Below are 20,101 nucleotides of genomic sequence, written 5' to 3'. Positions count from 1 at the left end.
AACAACAAACACTTTACCTTTGATTTCATGGTTCCAACTCAATAGAAGTTGCAGAAGCATAACTGTGGGGAAAATGAACTAAAATATTTTACTGCTGAACCTTTCACTTGTTTATTTAGGACTGTGGAAAACATGTCTATTAATAATGTAATCAGAAAACTAGAACTGACAGAGAAGTCACCTTAGGTTTTTTTTCTAATCTTAATTTGTATGTGTGCTTCAGTATCTTAAAATAATAACCTGTGCTTACCTTGCCCAACAGCAGAATGTATTTTTTCCATGTCAAATTTAATCTTTGACCTTCCCGGAGTACTCAACATTTTTTCCCAAACTGAGGTCACATCTTTCAAGCATGGAGTGATTTCTTCATAATCAAGTTTCAGACGTCTGTTTTGCAAATTGTTTTCAGAGGCTAGAAAACAGCATTAGCAATACAGCAGTTAATGCTATAGATTATTATAAAAATCAGTTTATTTACTCAGGTCATATTTAAAATTACTAGAAGCTTGGAATTTTTAACAGAATTTTAGACATTTAAACTGTTTTAGCTGTATATTTCTGTTGGAAGGAACTGCACTGATTCTGTTTAACATTTTATATAAAGACCTTTACAACACTGGTGAAAGCAATTAAAGAAATAGGCAGCATTTCCTAAAAGGCAGGAGGGAGATTTATTTGCCTGTTTGCAAGAAATAAATAATTCAAGAGCCATCTTTGTCAACTGGGTTAGTGAAAGATACAAGTCGTATCATAAAAAAGTTAAAGAAGAATGAGCCAATGAGTACAGCTCCCATACAGCAGAAGAAAGAGAAGACGATATTTTTCAGCCGATATCTGAAGCATTAATAAGGAGAGTGGAAGGAGAACAAATAGGAGCAGTGAAGTAAACTATCAAGTCCAAAGTGGTCCAGGAATGGCAGGGTCAAAGAGCCATCAGGTGAGTAAGTAGATGGCAACATATGGAGACTCAAAGGGGACCCCGCAGTTACAAGAGCCAATAGGAAATGAAAGAGTAGGCAAGGATTTTAAGTGTTAAAAAAATAACACCTATCAAATCTCAAGCAGCATTTTTGAGTTGGACCATGCTTAAAAAGCAATGCATCATAAAGCCGCCATCATTTTAATGATGTGTATATGTGTGATATGTACATTACCTTGTTGCTGTGATGATGCATTACTGTAATGCATTACCACTGAACTGTCATTCTGAGGGAATACTATTGCCATACATAAGACTGTCACTGATGATTTAATACTCATCAAAAAACACTACAAGGACAATTTGATTTTTTTAAAGTTTAAACTCGTTGTTTCAAACCTATCTATCCAAATTCAAAAGTCTTTTTTTCCTTGTTGGCTTTTCCTTTCTCCCATTTGAGAAATGTAATACTTCCATGAAATTAGTATATGGAGGACAATATTTTAAAAAAATCTTTAATTTACAAAGTTCCTGATTATTATAACAGGGGACCCTGTTCTGTTACTGAGAGTGAAAAACTGAGGACCATACTTTTGAGAAAAGCATCTGAGAGGCCAAAGGAAGCAGGCTGTGGGCTATAAACCCTGCACCAGAGGTCAATTGACTGACCATGGCAGTAGCTCACTGCTGGAAGCAAAGGGAAGCAGTGCAGAGAGCTGGAGACTGATCCTAGCAGCACTAGCAGAAGGAGCTCCCTGTGCTGATCTGGAGAAACAATACGAGGAGGGTGGGGGAACTGTGAGTCGGTCCAGGAGGGCCTAAGCTGGAAGAGACCAGCAGAACTGAGTAGAACCTGGTGAGAGGTTAGAGCAGAGGCGGGCAAAATATGTCCCACCAACTGAATGTATCTGGCCCATGGGATGGTGGCCATGAAGTCACAGGATCTGGCACATAGGAAGCCAGTGGTTCCAGCTTCTGCATTGTGCTGGGCAGGCAGGCACATCCCACCCCATCCACAGCTTACACCAGCTCCTGCCCGGTGCGCTGGAATTAGCGCGGGATGTACACTGGCATCAGCTGTGGATGCTGACTACAGGTTCCTGCCGGGGATCGAGGTGACTGGCTGGGACCACAACTGACATGCTGATACAGGAGAACTCCCATCTGGTGCTGCTTCCGGTGCATGGGCTGGGAGCTGGTGTAAGGTGAGGAGCTGTGCTGGAGGTGCAGAATGGTTGCAGTGGGGAGAAGGGGAGCAGAGGAAGGGGAAGACAGAGAGAGGCTACCCTGCCCATGATAAGTAGCACCAGATGCGCTCGCTGCTTTTCGGGCCTTTCTGGCTGCAGCTGCCCAGAGCCCATTACAGGGCTGCCCTATGGCTCAATGAGGTGCCACTGCTGCCGCTAGTGGTGGATCATAAGCTATTTTGTGCAAAAGCATGAGTCATGAGTCAGTACAGGTCCTGGCATAGTTTGTCAGACAACAGTTGCTGTACAGGGTTTTAAAGTATTAATATTTGAGGAACATACAATTTAAGCCATGTCTTTTCCAATATTTCAAAATGCTATGGTAGATTGAAAAATTAGAAAAATAACAGGATGTATTTAGAAATTTTTCACTTTGAGATCATAAAATAATTCAGGTCCTAATTCTTGCAAATGGTTATATATACCAATAATTACTCAGTGGGATCAACTGTGAAAGTTAAGCTTTTATAGATGCATGCAGGACCTTACAGTTTCTTAGAGCATAGAATGATAGTAATTTATCAAGTAACATCTCCCTAATCATTGGAAGTAATTAAAAAACCCCCACAAACTTTATTCATTAAAATTCATTTTAATGCAACAGTTCTGGAAAATAAATTAAGACAGAGCCTTTAAATGTTGCTGATTTTTTCTAAATAGTGATATTTACGAAAGTGATTGATGAAATTAGACACCTAATTCACATAAAGGACAATGGAAGATAGGTGTCTAATGCGTATAACCATTTTTGTTAAAGATCATGCTAGACCTTTTAGTATTTAAATACTTTCATAGATCTGGCTCCAAACCTTTGGTGACTTCAAATATCAAATTTGATACATTATTTACTCATATAGTCTAATATATTATAGTTATTAACTCATATACTATAAATTATTATACTAGCAACATTTCATTCCTATGATTGTTCCTGTATAACACTCTCTCAGGGAAGGACTTACAACCAGAAAATGAGTAGTACATATGCTACTGATAGGCTTCTGATGAAAGCATTGAGAGGGTGAAACTACATAAAAAGATTAAAAATTAGCACCACAACTTTGGTTTTGTTATGCTTGACTGCAAATTAATAAAAGATATTCTTAAATCCTTAACTTCTTTTCCCTTTTGTTCCCCCCCTTCAGCTTTGCTTACTTTGAATACGGCTAAACACAAGGCTTCCAAAAACCCAATACCTTTGGCATCTCCCTCTCTAATTTCTGTAGTTTAGTGATCCTCCCTCAAATTTTGAAAATATGTCATTAAATAATAGCAGTGCATTCAATGGGATTAACAGAGATGAAAGTTTATGGTAAAGATAAAACACATAGTCTTTCTGAATCTTTGCAAATATGCCCATACCTCATTAACAGCAAAGGGAACGGAACACAAAAAGGGAAATACGTTTGGTTGCTATGTTAGCTGGAACTGTTTCCTTTAGGTCACTGTTCTGTACTAGTACATTCAACAGACACACTGTATGTAATTTATTAGAAGCAAGGTAAACCACTGCAGCAAAATTAGAACCAGATACTATACATGCATTGAGGAAGTATTATATCTTTTATAAAAGGAATGGTAACATCTATTAATGTATGAGTTCCATACTTGGCAAGACATTCCATAACTTCTATCCTGGTGTACCCATTTTTCTTTTTCACAAATTACTGAGAGCTTAAAACACTGATTAAAAACAATAGCAGCACTAATGAACATGTTATAGTTGTGTACTATTAAGACTGACTCTGTAAATCTAAATGAATACAACTCCACTCAGTGGGGCTAGGCTTGCTCATATTTCCTTTAGGTGTAAACATAAAAACCTAAAAGAAAAGAGTCTTCTTATATGAAGCCAGCTTTAAAATAAACATCTGAGTTACAGCTTGCGTTAGAGTTAATGGGAAAACTCACTGTGGGGGGGTTTTATCCCCTGCAATTAACAATATTTTCTTGTATCCAAACTTATGGAGGGATAATTTTGTCTTGTTGTTCAGTGTACAGAATTCTGATTAGTCAGTGGCACTGATTTGAAAAAACTGATAAAAATACACACCTTTAGTAACCTGTGCAAATTTCTAATAATAAACTGATAATTGAAATATAATACGAAACACCTCATTTTAATACTTTGCCACTTCATTTAGTAGTAGCTAAATAGAATGTATTCTGTGTTTCCTGAAACATTATACCATATTAAAATGTTTAGCATTACATCTCAAAATGAAACCATTAAAATAAATGGCTAATTATAAAGCATAGCATGCTGAAGAATGTCCTCATCTGTTTCTTCAAACACTGCCTCTGAGGTTGGTTCTTTAGTAAAATAACTCAGAGGTCTTCTTGAAATTCATCTGCCTTTATGAAAGGACCCTCCCCACAGAATTCCAAGGTACATAGGTTTCTGCTTCTTTGAAATGCATAGCACAAACTCTAGGTTTTGGGTCTTGCATAAAAGAAATTGCTGGTAAAAGGTTATGAATAAACAAGACGACTCCTACTCCACACAAGATGACTGGAAGAGATACAGCTAGATTTACTTGTCCATATCACTTCTACAACAATTTTATTAAAGACCAATCCTATTGCAGAGGCCTAAATGCAAACCAAGAACATAGGGCTTGTTGCTTCCAGCATTTAATCACGAACTTTGCTGACCTTGCAACTTTTGATTTTCCTTTTCCATTCTGAGGAGCAGAATCTGTTGAAGAACAGCTTTCTGCCACAATTCTCGCAGTTCCTGAGGTGTTCGTTTCCTCTCTTCTTTCACTGGCCCAAAAGGGCCATCTTCACAAACCGGTTCTAATGGGGATCTGGGAGGTAGATCTCCCAGTTCAGTGTAATCTTGAAAAGATACAGATAAAGAGATGTAAACACAACCCAATTAAATTTTACATATAATCAAACAGTCATATTTCCAGAGGTCAGCTGTTATAACTCATTTGCACACATACAGACACAGATTTATGCGCAACTGCACACAAGATGTTGCGCATTTGTAGGAAAAGGAGGTCTAATAAGGCCCTTACGAAAATTTCTCCCAGGATATTTAGTAGTTTCAAATGTTCTCAGGACAGAGTTTTATTTTCCAAACAAAGACTGAAAACTAGAACCTGCCATTTCATGCTTAATTAGGTAAGCACTTGCATTGTGCTCATATTGGTACCTTCTGAGTAGTTGGTGGGTGCATCTATGCATGCAATTAGTGCAAAGGAATAAAGTTTGGAGTACTCTGAGCTGGAGTAGCCTGCTACCAGGTGCAGTATCTACACCTGGTAGCAGGCTACTCCTGTGCGCCTGGGACAGCAGCAATCTTAGCCAGGGCAGAGCAGGCTTGTATAGATGAACTGGGTTAGATTCATTTTCTCTCCCCTTAACATTACATCAGTTAGACAAAACCAGCACAGGGTGGCACCTTAAACACTAACTTGTTCAGAAAGATGTAAGCTTTCATAAACTACCACCTGCTTTATCAGATGCATAGCTATAAGTAGCATCTGATGAAGCAGGCTATGGTCTATGACACCTTATGTCTTTCTGAATGACTCTTAAATGAAAAGTGCCACTCTGCCCTGCTTTCTGATTCACTTAAGACTAACACAGACAACTATCTCTCATTATATCAATTAAAAGAAACCATGGCTAGTACATTTCCTTTTTCTGTATGATGAAAATAACTTCTTAGGCTTGACTAAGACCTGTCATTAATATTCTGATGTTATATCAGTCCTTGGGGCTACAATCTCTTTGAAAAAAAACAAAACATCTCATTAGATATTAGTGGTAAGAACTATTAAATTCACTTATATACACTTTTGACCCATATTTATTTTTCCTTCCACTGTACCTTTCTCATGCAGTCTTCAATGCCATCCCATGTAAAGTTAATGATACTTGCCATTGGGATCAATAGGTGGTTTTATTTATTTATTTTTATGGAAGCAAGACTGGGCCTGATTTGCAGAAGTTCTGGGCAGCCGTGACTCATACTCATCAGGAGTTACAGGTGCTAAGCATCTCTGTGGATCTAGCTCAGGGGATGTGTGCACACACTTGTGTGGACATACATGATACCATCTATTGGATTTTTATGACTTGAAAGGATCACAGGCTACTTCTGTATCTGAGAACTACCTGATCTTGATCCAGCTCAAGTGACAGACCATACACTGCTGGAGCAAAAAGAGCAGGTTTTCGGTACTGGAGGTGCTGCTATAGATAGTCTTATTATGGAAGTGCAATAGCCTCTCTAGTTAAAGATGGAACCTCCTGTGTAAGACTAAAAAACTAATGACTTCAAAGTGTTAGGTTTAAATCTCGGTCTCAGGTCTCATAGCCTCTCCTTGTACGGTCTGCCCTGCTGACCCCTGATCATGTGAGTGGCCCTCCTCTGGACCCTCTCCATGTTGTCCACATCCCTCCTGAAGTGCGGCGCCCAGAACTGGACGCAGTACTCCAACTGCGGCCTGACCAATGTCATATAGAGGGGGAGGATCACCTCCTTGGACCTGCTCGTGATGCATCTGTGGATGCATGACAAGGTGCGGTTAGCCTTCCTGACTGCATCCCCACATTGGTGGTCCATATTCATCTTGGAGTCTATAATGACTCCAAGATCCTTTTTTGCCTGTGTGCTGATGAGAAGGGAGTTCCCCAGCCTGTAGGTATGCTGCTGGTTCTTTCTCCCTAGGTGCAGTACCCTGCACTTGTCAGTATTGAATCCCATCTTATTCTTATCCGCCTACCCCTGTAACCTGTCCAGATCCAACTGCAGCCTGTCCCTCCCTTCTAGCATGCCCACTTCTCCCCACATCTTAGTGTCATCTGCGAATTTGAACAAGGTACTTTTCACCCCCTCGTCCAAGTCGCTGATGAAGATGTTGAACAGTGCGGGCCCGAGGACAGAGCCCTGGGGGACCCCACTGCCCACATCCCTCCAGGTTGAAAATGACCCGTCCACTACCACTCTCTGGGCGCAGCCCTCCAGCCAATTAGCAACCCATCTGACTGTGAAAGCATCGACACCACAATCTCCTAATTTTTTAACAAGAATGGGGTAAAGAGACAGTGTCAAAGGCTCTCCTGAAGTCCAGAAAGACTACGTCCACCGCGACACCTGCGTCCAAGGATTGTGTGACCTGGTCATAGAGGGCCACCAGGTTGGTTTGACAGGAATTGCCTCTAATGAACCCATGTTGGTTGCCCCTAAGCATACGCTCCCCTGCTTGCCCCTCGCAGATGTGCACCTGGATAATTTTCTCAAAGAGCTTCCCCAGGACCGAGGTAAGACTAACAGGCCTATAATTTCCATATCCTTCCATCTATGAAAACAAGATATAGGAACACACGCAGACAATATACTGTAGACTGGCTGGTGTCGATTCCAGATTATAATGATACAGAACATACTTCCCCCTTTCATTTTAAAAATGGGCTTAGGACACTTCTGTCTCTTCCTGCCTCACTTTGCAGTCAACTTATTGCTTAACAAACACCAGACTGAAATAAATTAATTTACTTAAGAACAGACAAAGCATGTGCAGTAGCTTGCCAGAATCTCCTATATCCCCCTTATTATATATGTCAAGTCTGCTTTAGGGGAATCACTTGTCTGGTTATGATTGTTCAGTGATGGGCAATCAGACCATGACCATTTGGCTGCAACAGAAGGATATCAATGGTGATGGATGCTCCTGTGATGTGGAGAGCTGCTCACTAGAAAGCTGACATGGCAATAACAAAGGCCTCAGAGAAGATGTATGCTTCCAAGAGGGACCTGCTAGAGAAGATGAAGATATAGCAGATCATATTTAAGTATAATTGTTAGCCTGTTCACAAAGCTGGTTAAGTGCTGCACAGTTCAGAACTTGGGAGAGAAAGAGGTGGCCCAAAGTTCCACACTTTTATGACCCCCTAATCTGAAGATCTCTACGACTAACATTGCCTTGTAACAGCCCAACAGAAGCAGCTATGTGAACTAGAGAGTCCTGTATGCTCCCTATTTCAAAGAAAATGTATGAAACTTGCCAAACCAGCTAGCATTTCCCAGATTGCCAGTTTAGACCATCTTTACAAATGTTTTGCACTACTGGATTGGCATAAAGGATGCCTGTAGACGTGCAGGGAGGCTGCTGCAACAGGCCGTAATTACAGTGTGTCAAAACAAACTCAATTAATTGAGTCTGCTGGAACGTGCTAATTAGTGCACTCCAGCAGTCTTTGTATCTTGTGCATCAGCATCACTGTGCTTCAAAATGGCAGCAGGGGCGCTTTAACTAAAGCTTCTTCAATGAGCTGTAGTTTTAGCCCGCTGATGCACGAAATGCTGTGGGTGCTTTAATTAGAATGGGAGAGTCGCTCCAACTAAAGTGCCCCCCAACCTCCAGAGCATGTGTAAAAACACCCAAAAAGACTGGGCCTGGGTCTGGCCCATAATTTTCTTAAAACTGATACAGACACTGAACCACATATTTATTCCATGGCCTGCTAACCGACGCTTTAAAAAGGACAAGAAAGGAATCTCTGAATAACCTAATGAAGTAGAAGCTATGGGAAAAAAGGTACAATTTAAATGTCAGAGACATTTTAACGTCAAATGTGGCATATATAAAAAACCCTCTATGCTAGGTTTGACTTAGAAAACACACACCCACAAGTGCACAAGCCCAGCACCAACATAATTCACATAATGTGACGATTACCAGTTCCTTAAGTAAATATTAAGAAATGCAGTCATGAATCCTCACAACTCCTACTCCTACATGGAAACACAACAACTTTCAAGAGATGTTTGCTTTAGCTTCAAGTTCTTCAGTCATATGCCACCACCTTTCCATCAAATTTTTCACTTTTCATTGTGTATAAAGTACACTTTGCAGTAAGTCAAGCATGCAAATAGTCTACTTAAAAAAACCCACTACTATAGACATCAAAATTAAATCCATCACATGCACAAAAGATAATGCATGAGAACGTAAAAAGAATTATTCTATATTTTCAGGATGATGATAAATGAAATTGTCTCTTCTTCATAATTCATATATGTATGCTTTTTTAAATTCTGCTATAGCATCCGTTTTATTTTTTTCTGTCAACTACATATCCATAGACCTAAATTCAACCACCCAATGATGCATAACTATCTTACACAACCACACTTATGTGCCATGTCTCCCACAATTACAAATGCTTGAAAGCTGCCATACCAAGTTCCGAACATAAGGCCATCTCAGTAGGATTCTTGCATCAACCACACAGAATAGATATACAGGCTAGCTCAAGAGGAGAACCAAGTCTGACTCTGGATGCACAAGGAGGAAAATGTTCTGCCCTAACACAGTGAAGCAGACCACCATGCCGTACTCCACCCAGTCAAGGCTAAGTATATCTGTGCATGTTATTTCATTTAGGTCCTGGGAAAGGGACATTTATGAAAACATATCCTGCACAGTAGCTTAGAAGGCCAATTTTTTAAATCATTGGCTAGCATTGCAACACACATTTTAAATGGAACACATGCAAATATTCTCATCTTCAGAAGTTAATTAAATGGAAAAGTTTTGGGCCTTTTAAACTGAGCCACTGTACTGATTCGCTCAGTTTCTAAGCAGCTAGTCTTTTCTTGCTTATTGAAAGGCACTCACACTGAACTTGGCAATTAAATAAGAAGTGAATTGTTCCCCTGTTGACTTCTGCTTTTATAATTTTTGTCCCCGTCAGTCTCTTCTCCCAAAGGGTCAGAGACAAAAGGGCTGGCCCAAACACCACCTGTTCCACTACACAATGCTTCTGAGTGTTACCTTACACTTAAACTCAGAGCCTAAGAAAAGAGTATTTCATGATAGAGGTGGGGCACTCTTTAAATCTTCAAACTATCTTTTTGTACATGATTACAAAGTTACCTCATTATTTGCAATATTCCCTAAGAGACCATAGGAAATTCACATCAAGATGAATTAGGCAAAAGGCAAGTTTTTGGAGGTGTAATTGAATTGACTCTCAGTCCCCATGAAAACTGGAAAAGACTGATAAAAGTGTGTTCAAATTATAACTCTGCTACAACTAAAAGTGTAATACAGGAAACCCTTGCTATTCATGGATTTGAATATTTGCGGTGCACCGCACCAACTGGCTGGGTCGGGGTGAGCACTGCCACGGCTCCCTCTGGCGCTGCACCGAGCTCCTGACTCTGCAATTAAGCCAGGCACAGAACGTTATGAGGGGCGGGGGAGGGCAGAGCCAGGGAGAGCAGAGCTGGGCGGGCAGAGGGGGAAGGCAGAGCTGGATGGGTGGAGAGCAAGTGCCAGGGATGGGGAGGGAGCCAGTGGCAGCATCTTCTCCCCCAGAGGCAGCCGCAGTCAGTCCCCAGGCGTTGCAGGGGAGCCCCGCGCTTCCAGCCTCTCACAGTGGGGGAGCAGGGGGCTGGGGTGTGGTCTGACGGGGAGCCCCGTCAGTATGCACAGATTTCGCCATTCACGGGGATCTCCAGAACGGTTCCCTCGCAAATGGCGAGCATCTCCTATATGATGAAAAAATAGATATTGTAGTTTCTTCTTGCAGAAACACAGAATTTTTTATTTTAGTTATTACTTCAAAAGGAAAACAGGAAAGTCTTCAGGCAAAGACCGGATACAATGTCTCCATGGACCAGATACAGCCCACAGACCTTATGCTGCCAGCCCCTGTGCTAGAGGAAAGCCGCAGAAGAAGAGGAGATAAAAGGGTAGAACAGTTCAATTGAACATGGTTAGAAGTGCATGTTCTAGTGATTCAAACTGTCATGAGCAAAGGTTAAATTATCTGTAGCTTTCAAAACCTGTAAAGGGATAACAGGTGCACTGAGGCAGAACCTGAATACCTAAACATACAATTAACAAGTACAGAAAGAATAGCTTCCCTATTCGCTTGCCAGCCTTGTAGACTTTTGTTGACCCCCACTTTGTACTTAATCTATGCAACTTCAATACACAGTTAATTAAGAATAGTTCCTGCCTTGATGCAATCATATAAAACTCCATTTTAAAGTCATAAAATACTTTCTTTGTTCACATTCAAGGCTGGGAACACTGGCTTTATATTAGTTAGTTCTGGTTAAAAACGTATTTTTTTCATCTTTTGAGAAATTTTTTTTTTTAGTTTCTCATTTATTTACAACAAGTTTTCATGGAAATATCTGTTATTTCCCCAACAAAATCAGAAATTCTTATGTAAATGTCTATGTTTTTCAAAATCTAGACATTTTGAATTAGAAACCAATTTTGGTATAAAAGGCTAGCATTAAGAATTATGTTTCTCCGGTATTATTTGTATAAGCCTAACTAAAAATTCTTAGACAGCAGGACAGGAAATTCTACACAGACTAGCAAGATGTGGATGGAATTGCGGCATATCTTACTTGCCATGGGAAGGGCTTGAGACTCTCTGGGAAACTAATCAAGTCATCCCATATTTGACTATCTAGGTAACAGCATTTACTAGCTATACAATTAAATCATTTTTATAAGCTTAAAAAGAATCTATGAAGAACTATAGGACACCTACAGGTACCTCTCAGAGGTTCACAGACTTTCATAGTACTAACTAAAATGTCATCAGCCTTAAGTTGAAATAGAATTGTGTCAGCAACAGCAATGTAACAATTATACTGATAACAACAATAAAAAAAAATCAACATATTATCAAGCACTGTCTGGTTTTACTAGAAATTTTTGGCCATGGTCTCATTTCTTAAGTATGGCTTTATGTTTCCCCACTCCAAAACACAACCTTCACACAGCAGAAACCACAAATGCACAAAAAGAAAAAAGACAAAAACAAAACAGGTGACAAACTAACCAGGCTTTTCAAAAAGCTTAATTTTTGAAAAACATCCTCTCTGAAGCACTCACTCCTATTAACCTCAAGTATTAAAAACAAGGTTACAAGATTTGTGTCTGTCTAGAGGCTACAGTATTTTGTGTAGAAAAAGCTGTTTTGTTTCTAAGGGAAATTAGAAGGGGCATTTCAAATGTAACTTACAGTGTATTAATGTATCATTAAACATACTACAAACTTTGCTATACTATCTGAAACATCTATAATCTGATGTTTTGCTTTGAAGGTGGCTAGCAGCATTCTATAGAGATACATGGAAGGTGTACACTGATTTCTAATCCCATTAAACCTCTGTGGGGCTTTTATGAACATAAAATCAGATGTAAAAAATAATGTTCGAGAGAGTGCCTCTTGGACACATGGCCTCATCAAAAAGCAAGCATCTAAGATGCACATTGGTCAGAACTTGGATAAGAAGAGTTCTCTATTTTGTGCACTAGACTATTTATCTTCCTGCATTTTTCCCATTTTAAAATATTTAAAATTTCAATTCAAAACAGGAAAATCTTTGTAACCTTTTATTTCAAATTGCTCAAAAAAGAATTCTACAATTCTAATATTCCACAAATCATTTCATGCATGTATTAAGACAGGCTCATTCATATATAATCATAACACACAAGGCAATGTTACATACTATTCAACTGCAATATAAAATTAAAAAGGAACTACACTTACCACTTAGAAACACAAACATTTAAACTGCTGCATCTCTTTACTCTTTCTTAAATCTACAGGAATTCTAACCACATGCAACTAAAATGGTCAGAGCCCTATTGCTCCCTGTCACGGCGGGGTCCTCGCGGAGGGCCGTGATCTCCTTGAGGCCCTCTCACCGCGCTACTCCGGCCCGAGGGCACCCTCCATTCTCGCCCGCCACGTCTTGATGGAATACATGTAATAGGGAGGCTGCCTTGTGTTTCCTCGGGCCTGTCAGCTCCTGGACCCCTTGTGGGTCTCCCTGTATAATGGGCGCTACCCAAGCGCCCTAGCCTTATGGGCTATGCGTGGCTCCTACCAGCCCCTAATACCACGCCCCAAGCCTCGCAGATGTAATGGACGTTGTTCGGTCTATACGCCCGCTTCCCGGGCCTCCTCTCTCATGCCCAGCCTCTTGCTGGGACTCTCGCCTGGCCCACTCTGGGCCTCCCCTGACGGTGTGGTTCCGCTCTGGGACTCCCTAGCGGGCCTCCGGTCCTATGGGCCAACCGCACGGATACCCTCCCTGACTCTGGCTCCCCATGCTGCTACTCCCACTCTCTAGCGGGCCCCGGCCCTTCCCTGGCCAACCGCACGGATACCCTCCCTGACTCTGGCTCCCCGCGCTGCTACTCCCTGTCTTCTCAGGGGCAATCGCAGCGCCCTGCCTTGGTCTGAGGGGGATTGCCGCACTAGCCTGCGGCCGGGCTTGCTATGCCCGTGCGCCCACACTGGGCTACTCAACAAAGCACAATGGCGTTCCCCCTTTCTGGGGCTTGCCGCGCCCACGCTGGGCTACTCAATAAAACACAATGGCGTTCCCCCTCTCTGGGGCTCGCCGCGCCCACGCTGGGCTACTCAATAACGTACAAGGGCATTCCCCCTCTCTGGGGGCTCGCTGTGCCCACACTGGGCTACTCAGTATGGCCCCGCTCTCTAGGGCTGCTCAGTATGGCGCTCCCCCCTTCTCTGGGGCTCGCCGTGCCCGCACTGGGCTACTCAGTAATACCGCCCCTTTCCTGGGGCCAGGGGCTATGTTCCCCCCACACGCAATCCGGGGTCTCAGTCCCCGTCCGCAACCTACGGGTTGCGCCCGCGGCCCACTGGCCGCGCTCCTTGCCGCCAGCTGCTCGCGCAGTGGCGTGCGAGCTGCGCCTTTGGGGTCTATGTTCCCCCACACGCAATCCGGGGTCTAGGTCCCCGTCTGCAACCTACGGGTTGCGCCCGCGACCTACTGGCCGCGCTCCTCGCCGCCAGCTGCTCGCGCAGTGGCGTGCGAGTAATTGAGGCCTCCTCCAACCCCTACAGCCTCGCCCAAGCCTCCGGGTGTAACAACGCAAACACAAAGCAAACCACAAGCCCCTAGGCTGTAACACAAATGCAAGCCGCCTGGCCATAACTCCTCATCATAGCTCAAGCCTCCAGGGCTATCATGAGCTGTACTTGCGACTTAGGGTCCTTCCCATATCTCGGCCGAGGGAGCCCCTGCCTCTCCGGCTGCTGGCAGAGAACTGCCAGCCTGGCCTCAGCCCTGGGCTTTATAAGGGCCAGGCCCTGCCCCCTACAGGCAGCTGGCTCCCCTTAGTTGCTCCGGCAACCCGCAGCTGTGCTCACTTGGTTCTGCCAGGGCTCTCTCCCTGGCAGTTTCTCCTCTCTTAGGAGCAGGGGTACCGAGGTGCCCTGCAACACTCCCATAATACTCATAGAAACTGGAACCAGAATAAGCAACAAATTCCTTTTCTCCTACAGTATTTTAAGGGAAGAAAATGCCAATGGAAAGGTTAAATGAGTTCTTGAAATGTTGTGTATTTCAACATAGCTGTTTAGAATCAGCACTGGGTAATTGCTTTAAGTTTTTTTGTTGTAGTTTCTTAGCCAAAAGCCTACTGTGTTCTGCCAAATCAAGCACTGTTTACTAAATCATTTGCTTATGTGATTAACTGCAGAAATTAATACCCAGAGATTTCAAATGGGCACACCCACTTGTCATGCATGAGGGCATTCAACATGGCAATTTCTAAACCAATGATCCTAACCAGCAGGTGTGTGTGTAACTACAATAAAACTATCATTTAAAAGTTTCTGAAGGGGGGGAGAACTGACTGATCACTTTTTGTAAACTGTGCAGCTCTCTCTCAGCCTCTGTGCCCTTTTTGTTCCAGTGTCAGCTCTCAGCTTGACTATTCAGAATTCTAAAGCTGAAGCTATTTCAAAATGATCAGTGTCTTTTGAAGAGACACTGTATTGGCTCCAAAGAAACAGTTCATTTCAATCAAGACTTTAACAAGACTCTTCAAACTATAAGGCACCTCTGCTGCCAACCTTCTGGCAATATTCAAAGGCTGAATGTGCAGTAAGTGTGCAAAGTCCTAATTCATCTCTGTAGCAGCTGCTTACCATGGTACAGGAAGACCTAGAAACGGACTATTCTGAGTATTGGCTTTGTTGAAAAGTGAAGCATTTTCCATGAAGTTCTCAGCTGAGCAACAGAATTAAATATATTTTGCATTAAATTACTATTAGGTGCACTCTTAACGTATCTCTTGTCTAGGGGCCTGATGGGCCTGTTTGTAAGTACTCCATGAAGCATTATGAGTAAGGCAGAGAAGTAGTTTTCTTTGAGGATTTAGTGGTATGTAATAAGCCACAAGACATAAGTAGATAGAACTCTCAGAGGGAGGTCACAGTAAAACCTCATACATACAGCATTATGCTTTCTAAATATTGCAACTGTAGGAGCTGAAACTTTAAACAAACCATGACAGTTTTCATGATACAAAAAAAAGGTTAGCAACAGTACTGAAAGTATGTTTTAAGTAAATCAAATGATTACTCAATCTGTATACTTTTTCTGAATTATGTGACTTAACACATAACTAAAGCATAATTCTCACAGTAGTTACCATTATGTACTATTGTAAAATGAATGAGAAAATATTAATTTATAAACTGCTACTTTTTGTATAACTAATGAAACAAATATAAGCCTTTTGTTCACACATAGTAAATAAACTGATATGCAATGCTATGCCGCTAAACTTTTTCTGAGTCTTCTGCCACGGTCATAGCTGAAGAATTATAAGGAACTCCTGCTCATCAAATATGCTGTAAAATTAATATGTTAAAAATGATTTACTACCTTATGTACCACTATAACTTGCTGAAGTGTGAACCCTGAACAAAAGATTTTATTTTAATTAATCTATAGAGGATGACTTATTTTAATATTCTACTTTCTTTTAGGTTTTTTTAAATAGATGGATTTATGGGAATTGCATTCTTAAGCACTATACAATTGTTTTTGGAAAGGATTCTTTTTTCCTAAGAAATCTTACTCTTCTCTCAAGCAATACTGAATTTCATGTTTTCTGAAATTAAGGCTTGGTTCATATTCATATAGTATCTAGCATGATGCTCCATCCCAATGCCCATCCCAAAATTGTAGATCATCATTCTCCAATCTGAAGCTGATAAATCTGTTTGTAAAGTACCTCTTGCAGCTGCCAACAAGGCAGATCAGTACAAAAAGTCCCTCTCCCACCACCATCATTTATCAGAGATGAAAGCTGTATCATGGGACATCCTCACATCCTTAATATTGTATTTTAAAGTTTCTCTGGAGTTTCTGATGTTATATAACAGTTTACCCACTATGATTAATGCTGAAAAAGTACTTGTGTACTAAGCCAAGATCTGAAATTGGGAATAATGCCATAAAAATACACTGCTGCAATTAATTTGTCTACCCCAAACATTTAAGAAAAAAGGCTAAAAAAAGAATCATAGAATCACAGAAAATTAGGGTTGGATGGGACCTCAGGAGGTCAGATACTCTGACCCTGTGCTCAAAACAGGACCAATCCCAACTAGATCATCCCAGCCAAGGCTTTGTCTAGCCAGGGCTGCAAAACCTCCAAAGATGGAGCTTCCATCACCTCTCTGGGTAACCTCTTCCAGTGCTTTACTACTCTCCTTGTGAGAAAGTTATTTCCTAATGTCTAACCTAACTTCCCTTGCTGCAACTTGAGACCACTGCTTCTTATTCTGTCATCTGCCACCACTGAGAACAGTCTAGCTTCATCCTCTTTCAAACCTCCCTTCAGGTATTTGAAGGCTTCTATTAAATCCCCTCTCAGTCTTCTCCTCTCCAGACTAAATGAGCCCATTTTACTCAGCCTCTCCTCATAAGTCATGTGCCCCAGCCCCCTAACCATTTTCTTTGCCCTCTGCTAGACTCTCTCCAATTTGTCTACATCCTTTCTGCAGGGGGGCAAAACTGGACACAGTACTCCAAATGTGACCTCACCAGTGCCTAAAAGAGAGGAAGAATCACTTCCTTTGACCTGCTGGCAACGCTCCTACTAATACAGCCCAGTATGCTGTTAGCCTGCTTCGCAACAATGGCACACTGTTGGCTCATATTCTTCCTATTTTCTTTAGAGCTGCTGCTTAGCCAGTCAGTACCTAGCCTCTACTACTTCATGGGATTGTTCTGTCCTTATTGAACTTCACAAGATTTCTTTTGGTCCAATCCTCCAATTTTTCAAGGTCTCTCTGAATCGTAGCCCTATCTTCCAGCGTATCTACTATTCCCCCAACTTGGTGTCATCTGCAAACTTGCTGAGGGTGCACTCTATCCCATCTTCCAGGTCACTGATGAAGATATTAAACAAAACCCGCACCAGGACCAACCCCTGGGGCACTCCACTTAATATCAGCTGCCAACTACACATTGAGTCATTGATTACTACCTTTTAAGTCCGACAATCCAGCCAGTTTTCTATCCACCTCGCAGTCAATTTATCTGATATGTACTTTCTTAGCTTGCTTGCAAGAATGTTGTGGGACACCATGTCAAAAGCCTTGCTAAAGCTTTCCTGCAAGTGGATCCACCTTTGCATTCAGATAGAATACGAGCAACATCAGTGAGGCTCCATGCATGTATAAGGGGCAGTGTGTACCAGTCTGACTGGATGCAGAGGCTGTTACAACAATAATTGACAAATCCAGAAATTCTAGTATTATTGGACCAATCTGTTTTTGAAGTTTCTTTTGAGAATTTAGCCATTTCCCAGTCATAAGCAAAGTGATTAGAACATAATAAAGAGCCAGAGAATTCTGTTCTTAGAAAACATAGTAGAGCAGGTCATAGACAGAATGGACTAAATTCAGAAGCTGTTTTTCCTTACTAGGAACACAGGAGCAAAAGGAAGGAGAAAAGAAAAACAGGAGTATAAGACCTTAACAGGAACTCTTGAGAATTCAAACATGAGAAACACCACCACCTAGTGTCCATTGCCCACAGCAGAGCAGGCGATGTACAGAAAATGAGAAATATCTGTTAAACAGGTTTTGCTCTCTCCTGTTAGAGAATTTTCCACAAACAAAGTTTTTAGGAATGTATTTTTTTTTTTTGGAATTGTTCTAACACTTCTGAAATAGTCCACAAACTTTGCTTCAGACTGGTCAGTTCTCTTACCAAGGGAGCCCAATGGATTTGGAGACCCTGTACTAGACGCTTTCTAAACTCCTGACAACCACCATGGAACCTGCCAAATTTGCAACAATTATATTTTAAACCACCCAAAACCAGACTTCACTTCCTGGCTGCTGGGTTGAAAGTGATAAAAGCCTGATAGTTATTTGCCAATTTTTCACTGGTGAAAATTCACTTCTAGAGCCCTGAACTAATAAAAAAACCTCATCAGGGACTAGCAACTAGACTGAGCATGGGTTTTTGTACAGGTAAACCTACACTAATCACAGGTTCAACTTGTGAACTTGCAATGGCAATTCCAACTAAGCAGCATCCCCAACACCTTTTCAGGGTCCTGTCCTCAAATGAAGCATACAATTCCTTTCCTACACTGAGTGGAAAGAAGGGATTAGAAGGGAAAAGAGATACAGCAGCACACACACATTGAAACCAAAGGTGGGTGGGGGAAAGAAAGAAGGCATGTGGAACACAGTCTTGGTTGTTTCTCCCCACACATCCAGAAGGTGACTGCTCCTAGTTCTATCAAAGCCGCACCCTACATACTAGTCATGTAAGCACCTACCTGGTCTTCTGAAAACAATAGAAAAGTTTGTGTACAAGTGACTTCTGGCTGCTATTTGATTTTTTTTCATCTTTGTACTATTTGCTCAGCTTTACTGATAATTAGGAAGGCTTTTCAAGTTAAGGGCAGTTTTTTTTTCCAAAAATCAATTCAATTCTTTGCAAGTTCTACCACCTAGCTGGGTTTCATAACACTGAAACTTCCTGTTAATGAGACTGATTTGTTACTTAAGAAAAGCTATAGTGTAATAAAATATCTAATATATTTTTACCTGTTCAATCATTGGCTAGAACCCTTTTTAATAGGGCCAGCCAGCAGCTCTTTTACTATGACTACCAGAGATACACCCTGGATTCATACGAGATACTGTGAAAGAAGTCTCACCTCATGGGATAGACAGAACGACTAAAGAGCAGGAACATCTGGTTGTGAGATGAGTGAGCCTTGATGAATTAATTTAAAGTAAAAAAAAAAAAAAAGCATTCTGAAGAGGCAGTTTCATTTACTCTGTTATACACCTATATTTAATCAATACAAACTGCAGTTTAGGGATGATCTTGGACTACCCTCTGATGCTAAGCTTAGAAAAACAGTATATGTGCTTAAAGCTTTCTACCACTTGTCAGCTGGCTAGACTATATCCTATCCTGAAAGACAATGACATGGCCTTAATTACCCATGTCTTAGTTACCTGGCTATAGACTTCATAGCACTCAGGAAATACCTACTAGTACAGGATGCTGCAACATTTCTTCTCATCAACACAGCTTAACATAAGCACATCGTATCTGTTCCCTGTTCTCTACACTGGCTTCCACTAGCAAAAGCAAATCCCTCCAATAGCAAATCAAGGTAAAGGTCATGGTTCTTATCATCAAGGTGCTCAAGGCTCAGAAAAAGTAATGCATAACTTGGACCCTGAATAGCTAGAAGGCTACCCAAAGGTATGAGATGAAGACCATTGTTGACAACTTTGCTTCCCTATGACAGGGGTTGGCACCATACAGCCCATGGGCTTCATGTAGCCTATGGAGCCACTGAATCTGAGCCACAGAGCCACAGGCCTGCGCCCTTGCCTGTGCTTGAGGCGTGAGAAGTGAAGAACTGTGCTGCTGTTGGGGGGCAGGAGAAATGGCAGCAGCATAGAAAGAGTTTCCACCCGCTCTGTCCTGGCACAGCTACCCTCTGGCTGAAAGTTGCCCTCACACCACAGCTGGGATGGGGAGGCTGGGAGAAGCAACACGAGTGCAAGTGCAGCTTGTAGCTTCATGCCTTCAGTGAGGGCATAGGAGAAACCTCTGCCACTG

The 20,101-nt window shown here is 41.7% G+C and overlaps 1 protein-coding gene across 10 annotated transcripts in view; it reads right to left on the bottom strand.

Annotated features, from left to right (window-relative positions):
- Nucleotides 1–20,101, bottom strand: part of TBC1D1 (TBC1 domain family member 1) — a 191,676-nt gene that overhangs the window by 29,848 nt on the left and 141,727 nt on the right. For 9 of the 10 annotated variants that reach the window (XM_019480505.2, XM_019480519.2, XM_014594954.3 and 6 more), the window contains 2 exons: nucleotides 4,822–5,007; nucleotides 251–412 (listed from right to left, as the gene is read on the bottom strand). In XM_019480505.2, the coding sequence (XP_019336050.2) occupies nucleotides 251–412; nucleotides 4,822–5,007 (348 nt within the window). The remainder of the gene's footprint in view (nucleotides 1–250; nucleotides 413–4,821; nucleotides 5,008–20,101) is intronic. The other variant, XM_019480526.2, reaches the window with a different exon arrangement.

The sequence above is a fragment of the Alligator mississippiensis genome, chromosome 2, assembly GCF_030867095.1.
Source record: "Alligator mississippiensis isolate rAllMis1 chromosome 2, rAllMis1, whole genome shotgun sequence".
In the NCBI taxonomy this organism is placed as follows: domain Eukaryota; kingdom Metazoa; phylum Chordata; order Crocodylia; family Alligatoridae; genus Alligator; species Alligator mississippiensis.
Note: the sequence above shows the minus strand (reverse complement) of the source record. Positions and strands in the feature narration are given on the sequence as shown.